At 41.9% G+C, this 16,177-nt stretch overlaps 1 protein-coding gene across 3 annotated transcripts in view; it reads right to left on the reverse strand.

Annotated features, from left to right (window-relative positions):
* Positions 1-16,177, reverse strand: part of METTL22 (methyltransferase 22, Kin17 lysine) — a 211,522-nt gene that overhangs the window by 9,656 nt on the left and 185,689 nt on the right. For all 3 annotated transcript variants that reach the window (XM_056534642.1, XM_056534643.1, XM_056534641.1), the window contains exon 10: positions 3,398-3,563. In XM_056534642.1, the coding sequence (XP_056390617.1) occupies positions 3,398-3,563 (166 nt within the window). The remainder of the gene's footprint in view (positions 1-3,397; positions 3,564-16,177) is intronic.

Consider the following 16,177-nt stretch of genomic DNA (forward strand, 5'->3'; position numbering starts at 1 on the left):
GATCTGGACTCATTGCTGGCCACTTCAGAACTCTCCAGCGCTTTGCCGCCATCCATTTCTGGGTGCTTTTTGATGTATCTTTGAGGTCATTGTCCTGCTGGAAGTCCCAAGATCTCAGACGTAAACCCAGCTTTCTGACACTGAGCTGTACAGTGCGACACAAAATCCTTCGGTAATCCTCAGCTTTCATGATGCCTTGCACACATTCAAGGCACCCAGTGCCAGAGGCAGCAAAACAACCCCAAAACATCACTGAATCTCCACCATATTTCACTTTAGGTACTGTGTTCTTTTCTTTGTAGGCCTCATTCCGTTTTCGGTAAACAGTAGAATGATGTGTTTTACCAAAAAGCTCTATCTTGGTCTCATCTGTCCACAAGATGTTTTCTCAGAAGGATTTTGGCTTACTCAAGTTCATTTTGGCAAAATGTAGTCTTGCTTTTTTGTCACTGTGTCAGCAGTGGGATCCTCCTGGTTTTCCTGCCATAGCGTTTCATTTCATTTGAATGTCGACGGATAGTTCTCGCTGACACTGATGCTCCCTGAGCCTGCAGGACAGCTTGAATATCTTTGGAACTTGTTTGGGGCTGCTTATCCACCATCTGGACTATCCTGTGTTGACACCTTTCATAAATTTTTCTCTTCGGTCCATGCTCAGGGAGATTAGCTACAGTGCCATGGGTTGCAAACTTCTTGATAATGTTGCGCACTGTGGAATAAGGCAAATCTAGATCTCTGGAGATGGACTTGTAACCTTGAGATTGTTGATATTTTTCCACAATTTTGGTTCTAAAGTCCTCAGACAGTTCTCTTCTCTTTCTGTTGTCCATGCTTAGTGTGGCACACACAGACACACAATGCATAGACTAAGTTAACGAAGTTCACTCCTTTTTATCTGCTTTCAGGTGTGATTTTCATATTGCCCACACCTGTAACTTGCCCCAGGTGAGTTTGAAGGAGCATCACATGCTTGAAACAATCTTATTTTTCCACACTTTTGAAAGGGTGCCAATAATTTTGTCCAGACCATTTTTGGAGTTTGGTGTGACATTATGTCCAATTTGCTTTTTTTCATCCCTTTTTTGGTTTAGTTCCAATACACACACAGGGAATAAATGTGTATAGCAAAACATGTGTTACTGCAATCCTTTTCTGTGAGAAATACTTCATTTTCTTGAAAAATTTCAGCGGTGCCAACATTTACGCCCATGACTGTATCTGCTCATAGCTGCCTCACTTTTCCTGCATGGGGCATGTTTCTGAGCAAACTGTGTTGGCTTTAATTTTCTGACTCTGTCTCTTAGCTCCTGCTGCAGGTACACAGATGACTAGCTGTGAGAACATAGATGACTCAGCCAGAAACTAAATCAAGTGGCCCAAATTATAATAGGCCAAATATAACAAAAACACATATTAGAGATAGCTTTAGAATTACTATATTTAACATATCAACATTGCCTCTTTTAGGTCACAGGGATTTTTCATTTTTGCGCTTTAATTTTTTCCTCCTCACCTTCCTAATAGTCACAATTAGTAACGTAAACAGAATAGTTTGCGGGGCTATGCTGTTTGCACAACTCCCATTAGGAGTTATTCAAACTGTGTATTTCCCCTGCTTTTTCTACTTTTCCGACCACCTCCAGCTGTTTCAAACAGGCTGGAGCTGGCCGGGAAACCTGAAGGAGCCGAGGTGAGACAACCTTTAGTTTATATTTATTAACACTTTTTTTTTTTTTACTCTTTTATCAACCAATTATTGAGTCCCAAAAGAGGACAATTAAAAGCAGTCTTTCGATTGTTTACCCTAATTATTAATGCTAGGCCATAGCTTAGCATGGATCAGTGATATTGTTGTTCTGCTTCTTCAGCCTGCCTAGCCAGTCTAGAGAAGTGGAGTGGAGTTCTGATGACATCCCTGTGACTTTCCAGCAGGGGTCCTGATCAGCCTTCTGAAGAGACCAGAGGCAAAATATTAGACACTGCAATCAACACAACGTCAAAAGGATCTAATCGGTGATGTCCAGTACTGCTGATGGCAACTGGGACCCATCAGATATGAAGCTTTATACAGTGGGAGCAGGCGACGGGTGAAAATGTAAGCCATGCATCCTAAGGGGTTTAAAAATACTCAGGAGAAGCCATCAATTTTAGATTAGCTGACTATTCCTTTTTACATTTTTAATTGTTCAACTTATGTAATTTTTGAACTTTTACATAAAAATCATAGGTAAAATAAGAGATGAAGAAAATGAGCTTTGATGTTTCCTTATTATTTACATTTACAACAAGAATGGAGAAGTAGAGGTACTGGTATGTGCCGTTTAAGAGGTGGCCTTGGAAATAAATTGAAGGCTTAGAGTCTTCCGTCAGATTATTTTCTTATGGTTTTCAATCTCACTATATTTATCTGTATTTAAAGTGTGTATGTGGCTGCATCTTTTTTAGAATATTGATGTTGTGGCGAAGGGAGAAAGTTAATTATAGTTACCAGTTTAACAGCTTTTTTTGTGTGCCTAATATTAAAATTCCACAATTCTCTAGATTATGCCTGGATACAGTACATTTCTGATAACTAATTAAGAGGGGGGGGGTATTAGCTTAATAGTTTGGGTTGGTTGCACACCCCTACCCCTATATTTGACAGTAAAACATCATACAACAACACATGACAACAAATCGATGGTCTGATAGTGACACTTGTTTAGTAAGTAGAATCTTGTGGGGATGAAATTATGTAAATTGAATGCGATGTGAAGTGGTATTTAGTAGACTAGCCAAATACTTGGCATTACCAAATAAATGAGCTTCAGTAACATTTATTGAGTAGGATAAAATACAGATGACAGGATAGATTTGTGCTATGCCAGATAACTCAACTGGACAGAAATTTCACACCCCAAATCACCTTTTAATCCTCCCATGCATAGCAGTACCAAATATGTATACACTGTGTAATGTATGATGCCACTAAACTGCAGGTGGCTATAGAGGTACAATTGGTCCCACAAAAAACAAGCCCTCATATGGCTCTGTAGATAGAAAAAATAAACAAATCTCGCTATTAGAATTTAAGGATTAAAAAAAAAAAAATATATGAAAATATGCAAGCTGTATCATATAGCTAGCTAAAATAAATCTAAGATAGGGGACATACAGTGGGGGAGCAATACAATGGGGGAGATTTATCAAACGTTGTTCAGAGGAAAGGTTGCTGAGCTGCCCATAGCAACCAATCAGATCACTTCTTTCATTTTGCAGAGGCCTTGTTAAAAAGGAAGGAAGCAATCTGATTGGATCTGATCTTTTCTCCTGGACAGGTTTTGATAAATCTCCCCCAATAACTTTCTACGCCTATTGTTCATACATTATTGTATAAAACTGAACAAAATCAACTTACCAAGTGTTCTCGTTCATAGCAGAGGAATTGTGGAAACACTGGTTTGATTTCTGTGGCGGTCCACTTTAGTTTTCCATTGCTGATCTTTTCAAAATTGTTTAAGCAATTTCGGAAATGATTATATGCATCACATGTTATGTCCATATATCTTAAAGTAAAGTTGAATCTAAGGAAGAAATATAGAAAAAAATTAAGAAAAATGTACTATATTTTATTTTTCAAGTTTCATCATTAAAGGGGTTATCCGCCAAAGAAATCTTATCCCTTATCCATAGCCATAGACTTTTAATAGGGAATAAGATGTCTTTGGCTGGATAAACCCTTTAAATCTTGAAGTGCACCTGTTTCTTCATTTTTGTATGACTCAAATGACTAGTTTACAGTCATCTTAAAACGAGTCAAATACAACTTCAGATGAACACACAACATATTCCACTGTCTATTATTTATTTAACAAAAATAACACCAAAATTTTAAAGCAACGTGTGGAACAACCAAGTACACACCACAAAGCAATAGCTTGTAGAATCACCATTAGAAGCAGTAACTTAAAGTTATTCAGAAAATTATGACTTTATCAGTCACTCACATTGTTCTAGAAGAAATCATGGGTGTCTTTATATGCTACTCATATACTTTTGGCCCAAACTAGACCATTATCTCTGATTTTATGCTGATAGAAAAATCATAGCTTGCTCTATTGCATGCATAAAGCATTGCTTCTAGGGGAGAATACAGTGGAGGGTGGGGGGAATTATTAAAACCTGAGTAGAGGAAGAATGTTGCAGTTTCCCATAGCAACCAATCATATTGCTCTTCTAATTTTCAAAAAAGCCTGAAAAATGAAAGAAGCAATCTGAGTGCTGGTTGCTTTAACCCCTTCATGACCCAGGGTTTTTCCATTTTTGCACTTTCGTTTTTTCCTCCTTCCCTTTAAAAAAACATAACTCTTTCAATTTTGCACCTAAAAATCCATATGATGGCTTATTTTTTACGACACCAATTCTACTTTGTAATGACATCAGTCATTTTACCCAAAAATCTACAGAGAAACGGAAAAAAAATTTCATTGTGCGACAAAATTGAAGAAAAAACACAATTTTTTAACTTTTGGGGGCTTCTGTTTCTACGCAGTAAATTTTTTCGGTAAAAATGACACTTTATCTTTATTCTCTAGGTCCATACGGTTAAAATGATACCCTACTTATATAGGTTTGTTTTTATTGTACTTCTGGAAAAAATCATAACTACATACAGGAAAATTTATACGTTTAAAATTGTAATCTTGTGACCCCTATAACTTTTTTATTTTTCTGCGTATGGGACGGTATGAGGGCAAATTTTTTTGCGTCGTGATCTGAAGTTTTTAGCGGTATAAATTTTGTAATGATCGGACTTTTTGATCGCTTTTTATTAATTTTTTCATGATATAAAAAGTGACCAAAAATACGCTTTTTTGGACTTAGGAATTTTTTTGCGCGTACGCCATTGACCGTACGGTTTAATTAATGATATATTTTTATAATTCGGACATTTCCGCACGCGAAGATACCACATATGTTTATTTTTATTTACACAGTTTTTTTTTTTTAAATAGGAAAAGGGGGGTGATTCAAACTTTTATTAGGGAAGGGGTTAAATGATCTATATTCACTTTTTTTTTCCACCTTTTTTTTTTTGCAATATTATAGCTCCCATAGGGACCTATAACACTGCACACACTGATCTTTTACATTGATCACTGGTTTCTCATAGGAAACCAGTGATCAATGATTCTGCCGCTTGACTGCTCATGCCTGGATCTCAGGCACTGAGCAGTTATTCGGCGATCGGACAGCAAGGAGGCAGGTAGGGATCCTCCGGCTGTTATGTAAGCTGTTTGGGATGCCGCGATTTTGCCGCGGCGATCCTGAGCAGCTCCCTGAGCTAGCCGGCATTAGTTTACTTTTACTTTAGACGCGGCATTCAACTTTGAACGCCGCGTCTAAAGGGTTAATAGCGCGCGGCACGGCGATCACTGCCGCCCACTATTAGCCACGGGTCCCGGACGTTCCTAGGTGCCGGGCCCGACCCGCTGTGACGAGGGGCCACGCCGTGGCCCCACGTTATAGAATGGGAGCCGACACATGACATACATGTATGCCATGGGTCGGGAAGGGGTTAAGAAACTTCCTCACTCTTCATCTACTCAGGTTTTGATAAACCTCCCCCAGGGAGTCATGGAGACAAAAACAGCAACACAGAGAAAGCAGTGTCATAAGTACAAAATAGTATACATTCTTTAGGAATGTCTGTACCTAAATGGAATGGAAAGTACTTCAAGGGATTATCCACCATAAGGTGATGTGCCTGCCAGAAAGTAATGGACATGCTTAGGAAGGATCTGCGCTTGTCTTGGGGCTAAATGGCTATGTTGTGAGATTACCATAACACTGTGGCTAGCTTTTTGTGAACGGGTATTACCTGTTTGAGTTTCCTTCTTTGCCTACAAATCCCATAATTTCATTTTCCTCCCTCCCACACATCAGCCACCCCAACCATTGAAACATAAATGAGCTGCATCCATTCAAAAGACCTGTGTTTTCCAATCAGCTGTTGCAAAAATACAATTAGCCCCTTAAGGACCCAGCCAATTTTGACTGTAGGACCCGGCCATTTTTTGTACATCTGACCACTGTCACTTTAAGCATTAATAACTCTGGGATGCTTTGACTTTTCATTCTGATTCCGAGATAGTTTTTGGTGACATATACTACTATGTTAGTGGTAAAATTTTGTCGATACTTGCATCATTTATTGGTGGAAAATTCCAAAATTTGATGAAAAAATTTGAAGCTCTCTGCTTATAAGGAAAATGGATATTCCAAATAAATTATATATTGATTCACATATACAATATGTAAATTTTATGTTTCCATCATAAAGTTGACTTGTTTTTAGTTTTGGAAGACATCAGAGGGCTTCAAAGTATAGCAGCAATTTTGAAATTTTTCACAAAATTTTCAAAATCTAAATTTTTCAGGGACCAGTTCAGTTTTGAAGTGGATTTGAAGGGGATTCTTATTAGAAATACCCCATAAATGACCCCATTATAAAAACTGCACCCCTCAAAGTATTCAAAATGGCATTCAAAATGTTTGTTAACCCTTTAGGTGTTTCATAGGAATAGCAGCAAATTGAAGGAGAAAATTCAAAATCTTCATTTTTTACACTGGCATGTTCTTGTAGACCCAGTTTTTGGAATTTTTACAAGAGGTAAAAGGAGAGAAATCTTCCTAAAATGTGTAACCCAATTTCTCTCGAGTAAGGAAATACCTCATATGTGTATGTCAAGTGCTCTGTGGGTGCACTAGAAGGCTCAGAAGGGAAGGAGCGAAATGTTTTTTGGGGGCTATTTTGGAAACTACACCCCTCAAGGAACGTAACAAGGGGTACAGTGAGCCTGAACACCCCAAAGGTGTTTGACAACTTTTCGTTAAAGTTGGATGTGTCAATAATTTTTCACTAAAATGCTAGTTTTCCCCCCAAATTTTACATTTTTACAAGGGGTAATGGGAGAAAATGCCCCCCAAAATTTGTAACCCCATCTCTTCTGAGTATGGAAATACCCCATGTGTGGACGTCAAGTGCTCTGCTTGCGCACTACAATGCTCAGAAGAGGAGTCACATTTGGCTTTCGAAAAATTTAGCTGAAATGGTTTTTGGGGTGCATGTATCATTTAGGAAGCCCCTATGGTGCCAGAACGACGAGGGGTACAGTGAGCTTTAACACCTCACAGGTGTTTAACGACTTTTTGTTAAAGTTGGATGTGTGAATGAAAAGAATTTTTTTTTTCACTAAAATGCTGTTTTTTCCCCAAATTTTACATTTTTACAAGGGGTAATAGGAGAAAATGACCCCCAAAAGTTGTAACCCCATTTCTTCTGAGTATGGAAATACTCCAGGTGTGGACGTCAAGTGCTCTGCTGGTGCACTACAATGCTCAGCAGAGGAGCAGCACCATTGAGCTTTTGGAGAGAGAATTTGTTTGGAATGGATGTCAGGGGGCATATGCATTTACAAAGCCCCCCGTGGGGTCAAGACAGTGGACCTCCCACATGTGATCCCATTTTGGAAACTACACCCTACTAACAGAATGTAATAAGGGGTGCAGTGAGTATTTACACCCCATTGGCATTTGACAGATCTTTGGAACAGTGGGCTGTGCAAATGAAAAATTTAATTTTTAATTTTCACGGACCACTGTTCAAAAAATCTTTTAGATCCCTGTGGGCCATAAATGCTAACTGCACCCCTTATTACATTAACGAGGGGTGTAGTTTTCAAAATGGGGTCACATGTCCATTGTTCTGGCACAATGGGGGCTTTGTAAACACAGGTGGCCTTCAATTCCGGACAAATTTTCTCTTCAAAAGCCCAATGGCACTCCTTCTCTTCTGAGCATTGTAGTGCGCCAGCAGAGCACTTTACATCCACATATGGGGTATGTTGTTACTCAGAAGAGATGGGGTTACAAATTTGGAGGGGCTTTTTTTTCCTATTTTCCCTTGTGAAAATGAAAGATTTAGGGTACCACCAGCATTTTTTTTTCATTTTCCCATCCAACTTTAATGAAAAAATTTCAAACACCTGTTTGAGGCTCACTATACCCCTTGTTACATTCCGTGAGGGGTGTAGTTTCCAAAATGGGGTCACATGTGGGTATAAATTTTTTTGTGTTTATGTCAGAACCGCTGTAAAATCAGCCACCCCTGTGCAAATCACCAATTTAGGCCTCAAATGTACATGGCGCTCTCACTCCTGAGCCTTGTTGTGCGTCCGCAGAGCATTTTAAGCCCACATATGGGATATTTCCATACTCAGGAGAGATTGTTTTACAAATTTTGGGTGGCTTTTTTTCCTTTTACCGCTTGTGAAAATAAAAAGTATGGGGCAACACCAGCATGTTAGTGTAATTTATTTTTTATTTTTTTTACACTAACAGGCTGGTGTAGCCACCAACTTTTCCTTTTCATAAGGTGTAGAAGGAGAAAAAGCCACCCAAAATTTGTAGTGCAAATATGTGGCCCAAATACGTGGCCCTAAACTATTTCCTTGAAATACAACAGGGCTCTGAAGTGAGAGAGCGCCATGCGCATTTGAGGACTAAATTAAAGGGGTTCTCCGGTGCTTAGACATCCTATCCCCTATCAAAAGGATAGGGGATAAGATGTCTGATCGTGGGAGTCCCGTCTCTTGGGACCCCGGGATCTTGAACGCGGCACCCAGTTTGTAATCAGTCCCCGGAGCGTGTTCTCTCCGGGTCTGATTACTGTCGATCACGGGGCCGGCGGTGTGTGTGATGTCACGCCTCCGCCCCATGTGACCTCATGCTCTGCCCCTCAATGAAAGTCTATGGGAGGGGGCGTGACAGCTATCACGCCCCCTCCTGTAGGTTTGCATTGAGGGGCGGAGCATGACGTCACACGGGGGCGAAGGCGTGTGACGTCATGCTCCGCCAGTCGCCGGTAATCAGACCCAGAGCGAACACGCTCCGGGGACTGATTACAAACGGGGTGTAGCGTGCAAGATCCGGGGGGTCCACAGCGGCAGGACTCCCGCGATCAGGCATCTTATCCCCTATCCTTTGGATAGGGGATAAGATGTCTAAGCACCGGAGAACCCCTTTAAGGATTGCATAGGTGTGGACATAGGGGTATTCTACGCCAGTGATTGCCAAACAGGGTGCCTCCAGCTGTTGCTAAACTCCCAGCATGACTGGACATGCTGGGATTTGTTGTTTTGCAACAGCTGGAGGCTCCGTTTTGGAAACACTGCCGTACGATACGTTTTTCATTAGTGTAAGGGGTTTATATGTATTGTTTTACCCTTTACTATGTGGTAGTGTAGTGTTTTTAGGGTACATTGGCACTGGCGGGGGTTTATGGTGAGTTTCCCGCTAGGAGTATGCGCTGTGTACAATCACATGGGGGGGGGGGCAAATCTCCAGCTATTTCAAAACTACAACTCCCAGCATGTACTGACAGACTGTGCATGATGGGAGTTGTAGTTTTGCAACAGCTGGAGGCACACTGGTTGGAAAACCTTCAGTTAGGTTCTGTTACCTAACTCAGTATTTTCCAACCAGTTTGCCTCCAGCTGTTGTAAAACTACAACTCCCAGCATGTACTGATCACCGAAGGGTATGCTGGGAGATGTAGTTATGCAACAGTTGGAGGTACGCGACTACAACTCCCAGCATGCCGAGACAGCTGTTTGGGCATGCAGGGATTTGCAGTTTTGCAACATCTGGAGGGCTACAGTTTAGAGAACACTGCAGTGATCTCCAATCTGTGTCCCTCCAGATGTCGCAAAACTTCAAATCTCAGCATGCCCAGACAACAAACTGCTGTGTGGGCATGCTGGGAATTGTAGTTTTGCAAGATCTAGAGGGCCACAGTTTAGAGATCACTGCACAGTGATCACCAAACTGTAGCCCTCCAGCTGTTGCAAAACTGCAAATCCCAGCATTCCCAAACAGCAAAGAGCTGTCTGGGCATGCTGGGAGTTGTAGTTTTACAACATCTGGAGGGCTACAGTTTAGAGACCACTGTATAGTGGTCTCCAAACTGTAGCCCTCCAGATGTTGCTGGGCAACTCACCGGCTTCAGTAGGATCCCGGGAGCTGCATCGCCGTCCTCTGCTGCCGCCGATCGCCGCCTCCGCCGATGGGTAAGTGGACGTCAGCACCGGTCCCTGTCGGTTTCCCCATTCTGCCCAGTCTACTGTGGGGGAACCAAAAGTTAACCCCCCCCCCCCCGCACCCAATCTGCTATTGGTCGTCGCATCTTAATGACCAGTAGCAGGGTTAGGAGGGGTGGCACCCCTGCCACCTCACTCCTTTCCCTTCAGGGGGATCGTGGGTGTCTTTGACAACCCCAATTCCCCTTTTTTTTCTGGGTCATCGGAGACTCGTATGACCCGGAATCGCCATGGTCGATATCAGCAGTCACCCCGGTCCGTTCCCCGCCCAGTGCAAGGCGTGGATCGAAATCCCCACGGGCGTACAGGTACGTCATGGGTCCTTAAGTACCAGGGCGTCCTGGCGTATATCCTGGGTCCTTAAGAGGTTAGTTGCAGATTGATCTCTCTCCCACCAAGCGATCGCTCCACCCATTGAAGTAGACAGGCTCCCCGTTATCAGCTACCTAGTGATATCAGGTCTCGGCCGCATTGCAACCTGGGAAAAATCTGAGACAACAGTCATTTTGTATGCTGTTAAAAATAAATATTGGGGTGAAAATCACATAAGAATTACCTGGAGACAAATCTGCAAGCCAGGCCCCCTGCCTCTGCTGTAATCACGTGGGCTCCATTTTGGGTGCGGAAGGAACAGGGAGTGAGGCATTGACACGGAGACAGAGTTGATGGCAGGTGAGGACTTTTCTACCACTTCATGCCAGTAAGTGATAGTAGGAAGTGGTAGAAATAGCAGGCACTTTAAAACATGTGCATTACAATAGTAATAGACTCCTATAAAGGGGTCTAAACCATAACAAACGGAGGTAAATAAACCTCTAGTATTTCAAAAACAACTGGACACTAAAAACAAAATGCATTACTGCAGTTGTCACTCATATTTCAGTATATAAAGTGCCTTGCATAAGCATTTCACAGTAAATGGGGTGAATACAGATGGACTCAACACTGTGGTTTTTATTTCTTTTTTTTTTTTATAACTGTACTATTACAAATGATGGTCCATTACATAAAATTGCAATGAAATTAATTTTAACCGGTGGCTATACCCTGACAATATGTAGAAAAGTCCAAGGGGGTGAATACTTATAAAAGGCACTGTAATTATCTATGGACCTAAACATTTAAATAGGTCAATGCGGAAGATGAACTTTAAATTTTTTTTTTTAAATAGGGATAGTTGTGAGGAGTGGCCTGGATATGAACGAGGATGTGCATTACTGCTTCTACTGCTCCTCAACCTAATCCACTGTGCTTTATAACCTTCCAGAGACCCCTTCATGTACCTTAGAATTAGCAGAAAGGATTCCACTACCACCCCTGCCCTTTTCACATCTGCTAGTGCAAAGCAGATCACCTCCTTTCTATCAGCCCAATGGTCTGACACCTCTACCTCACATGGCTGCCACACAGAGGTATACAAACAGGTGTCTTTCTCCTTCCCCTTTGCAAAACAGTCCCCTGGTGGTAATATCACAGTGACTCTAAATCAGACAAGGACCCCTCATTTTGTGTTAACGACCACCCCATTTCTCTCGTAATTATTAATGCAAGGTCTTCTTCCAACTGTTACTAAACCATCTGTACCCACTTTTGCCCTGTCTGATACACTGGGACTAGGTGGGGTTCATTTGTGAAAGGGAGGTTAGGGATAATTTTAACAAAACTTTACTGCTAATGTTTAGTTAGAGGGTAAAATGGGTTGCTATCAGGACCAATGTCTATTAGAAATGGGACAAGGCAAGGTTGCCCATTATCCCCATTGCTATATTCATTGGTTTTAAAAAAACATGGCGGCTCTGCGCCGATACCCCAGTGTACATGGTTTTCAATTTGGCCACCTTACTGTAAAGATGGCTTTGTTTGACATTAATTCACTTCTCTTGTCTCAACCCTGCTCTTCCCTCCTCACTATTTTGCAGAAATGTGGTAGATTTGGCCGCTTGTTTTACTTCAAAGGTAATCTTTTCAAAAGAGAGTCCCTCAGCGTCTCCCTTCCTGAAGATGAGTCCCAACTCCTGGCCTTGGTCTTTCCTTTTAAGTGGCATTCCACTTCTATTAAATATTCAGGAATCAATATTCTCACCAACCTCACCCAATTATATGAAATAAACTACTTGGATGGGATCTGCAGCAGTATAACTCCAAAATCACTTTCCTGGTTCAAGAGGATCAATCTCCTAAAAATGTATATGATCCCTTGATTCCTTAATCTTCTCCAGGCCCTTACCATTTGATCTCAGGATATGTTTTTTATGAGACAATGTTTACCAGCTTTGTCTGGAATGGTGGTAGGAGTGGAGTAAGTTTTCTCACATTGTCTGGTGAAGCGGGTCTCCCAGATCCTAACCTTAATCATGCTGCTTCTGTTCTGCTTCAGTTTTTTGACTGGCACTTCCATTGGAAACCTTAACAATGGGTAAAATTGGAAACTCTTATGGTTTATTCTGATTTGAGGTTTTTCCTCTGGATCTCTGCCTCTAATAGGCCATCTGGTCGTAATCACTCCCTTTCCTCTTAGCTTTTTAGACACTTGGAATAGAACTGCTTATAAAAGGATTGTTTCTCCAAAGAATGGCCTGCTTACTTCTTTCTTTCGTAACCCCTCCTTTGCCCTGGGTTTGACTGAAGAAAGGTTCCTATGTTAGAGTTTGGAGCATAACACAAGGTTCTACCATTACTTATGTGGGGCTTCCTTACACTCTCTTAGCTTCCTATGTTTGCTCCCAAGATCAAAGACTTAGGGGGAGATTTACCCAAAAGAATTACAAAATATTGTCCTGATTGTATAGATGCCCTTAACTTCTTGATACCATTTATCCTGCAGTCTGAGATTTCCTGGCACTGAGCCTTTCTAGCATTCTTTCTTCAATGTTTATGAGTCTATTTCTGAATGCAGACTACCATACATGCCTCACATTGCTCTCTTTTCCATCCTTTCGAGGTCTCTCTCCTTTTTCGGCACTTCTTAGCTGTTGCAAGGGCAGTAACTCCTTAGCACTGGAGGGATTCCAATTCCACTCAATGTAAGAATGGGTCCATGAGGTAATTCCATTATGCACATGAAGGGGTTAGTGACAGAAGACTTAGATGACACTACCAAGTTCCTCAACATCTTGGAACCCTGGTGCTCAAGCCGGAATACCCTTGACTTCTTTATGCTTATTCAATAATTGGTATTTCTTTTTTTCCTTTCTCGTTGTTGCCCCATTTATGTCCCCATGCATTCAAGCCTTTTGTATTTAAACCGTTGGCTCCTAAAGTCTGTGCCCTAGAGCTCTTTTCTTTCTCCTACTTTACATTCTGCTCTTGGATTCCTCTCCAGTGTACCAAATTACAGTGTATACCATGTCTTATGCTCACTGGAAAATTCCTAGGGCTTTGTTCTTAGATGTACATTTTTAATGTTTTTTTTTTTTTTTCATTTATGGCTAAAACTTTCAATAAAAATGATTAAACAGGTTTTAGTATTTCTCAATATTTTTTTTTCTGGAATAGCATCATTAACTTGTCAAGGGAATGAATGAAGCCCGGTCAGGTAAATGTACGAAAACTGACAGTTTTTCCTACTTATATTAAATCTGGTGGACACAGATACAGGTTATGTCAGATTGGGATCTAACACTGTGCTAAGTCACATTTTGTATTGTATTGTATTGTGTATCCTCAATGTATTAAAGTAATTTGTGAATATAGAAGTTATATACTGCTAGTAGGCAAAGTAAATTTAACATGAACGTAAATTTACCCAGTTTAAACACATTTAAAGTTTTTTTTTCTCTTGGGCTATAATATTGATAACTTACTACTAAAATCACTGAAGTCAATGGGTAGCAACATAATCTGCAAGCAGAATTTCCTCGATTATAGGGATTCTGTTGGCTGCAATTTAAGTTCCCAACTGCTGATAGCTGTTAGGACACAGAGCCACATAGTCCTTTTTATATACTGTATTTATTGGGGTATACCACGCACCGGCCTATAACACGCACCCTCATTTTACCAAGGATATTTGGGTAAAAAAAGTTTTTTACCCAAATATCCATGGTAAAATGAGGGTGCGTGTGTGCGCGTGTATACCCGAATACACCCCCAGGAAAGGCAGGGGGAGAAAGGCCATTGCTGCCCGCTTCTCTCCCCCTGCCTTTCCTGGGGTCTAGAGCCCTGCTGCCGGCCCTTCTCTCCCCCTGGCTATCGGCGCCGCTGCCCGTTCTGTCCCCCTGACTATCGGTGCCGGCGCCCCATGTAACATATGTCAAAGTATTACCAAGCCCATAAAGTGCGGAGGGCTGGAAGACCTTCTCCTTTCCCCTCCAGCCCCTGTTCCTGCTTGATTGACAGTCAGCAGATCCCTGTTTACAAATCTCACACTTTTGAACAATTTGTATGCACAAGATTTGGAAACCGGGTATGGCGCTAAAAGCCGAGCCCTCACTGTCAATCAAGCAAGGACAAGAATGGGAGGAGGAGCAACGAGGTGTTTCAATCCTTGGCACTTCATATACTCAGGAACACCTCTTTGACACTTGGCACCAGGGAACAAAAGCATTTCTACATTATAGGAACAGCAAAAAATATCTGAAAGGTACAATGTGTCTCTTTACCCTATCAGCTATTAGCAGTGTAAGCAGTATGAAATTTGAATTGCAGTTGACCAATTCCCTTAAACTGTTGGGGACAGAGGGTGTACAGGTACGCCCTCACGTCCTGGTACTTAAGGACAGAGAGCGCACCTGTACGCCCTCCGTATTTCCGATCACTGCTGCTCGCGGCATCCCGTGACATCACCAAGGGGGGTCCTGAGACACTAAAACACTGAATTAGAGTCTGTTTCCTAACTCAAAGTTTCCCAACCAGTGTGCTTCCAGCTGTTGTAAAACTATAACTCCCAGCATGCACTGACAGACCGTGCATGCTGGGAGTTGCAATTTTGCCACAGCTGGAGGCACACTAGTGGGAAGGCACTGAGTTAGTCTGTTACTTAATTCAGTGTTTCCCCACCAGTGTGCCTCCAGCTGTGGCAAAATTACAACTGCCAGCATGCATGGTCCGTCAGTGAAGGCTGCGAGTTGTAGTTTTGCAACAGCTGGAGGTTTGCGCACCCCTCCCCCATGATAATTTACAGGGTACATTCACACGGGCGGTGAATCTCCTGGTGTAGGTTTGGGCTGCGGCAAATTTACCGCTGCTAAAACTCCCAGCGGGAAACTCGCTGTAAACCCCCCGTCCGTCTGAATATACCCTAAAAACACTACACTACACTTACATGAAATAAAGAGTAAAACACTACATATACACACACACACCGTAACACTGTCCCCCCCCCCCCCCCAAATAAAAATGAAAAACGCATTGTACGCCACTGTTTCCTAAACGGAGCCCTCCAGCTGTTGCAAAACTACAATTCTCAGTATTGCCGGACAGCCATTGACTGTCCAGGGATGCTGGGAGTTTTGCAACAGCTGGAGGCACCCTGTTTGGGAAACACTGCCATAGGGTATTTGTGGTGCAGGAGGCAAGCGCCATGCTTGCATCCAGGTCAGCCCCCATTCAAGTCCCTAATTCAGGCTTAAAATGCACATTGCGCTCTCTCACTCCTGAGCCCTGTCTTATTTCAAGACAACAGTTTAATGCCACAAATTTTGTGGGGCTTTTTCTCATTTTACCATTTATGAAATGGAAAAGTTGGGGGCTACACCAGCATGTTAGTATAAAACAATAAAACTTTTTTACACTAACATGCTGGTGTTGCCCCATACTTTTCATTTTCACAAGAGGTAAAAGGAGAAAAAGACGCCCAAAATTTGTAACACAATTTCTCCTGAGTACGGAAATATCCCACATGTGGACGTAAAATGCTCTGCAGGCGCACAACAAGGCTCAGGAGTGAGAGCACCATGTACATTAGAGGCCTAAATATGTGATTTTCACAGGGGTGGCTGATTTTACAGTGGTTCTAACATAAACGCAAAAAGAAAAACACCCACATGCGACCCCATTTTGGAAACAACAGCCCTCAAGGAATGTAAAAAGGGGTATAG

The sequence above is a fragment of the Hyla sarda genome, chromosome 8 (genome assembly GCF_029499605.1).
Source record: "Hyla sarda isolate aHylSar1 chromosome 8, aHylSar1.hap1, whole genome shotgun sequence".
Lineage (NCBI taxonomy): Eukaryota > Metazoa > Chordata > Amphibia > Anura > Hylidae > Hyla > Hyla sarda.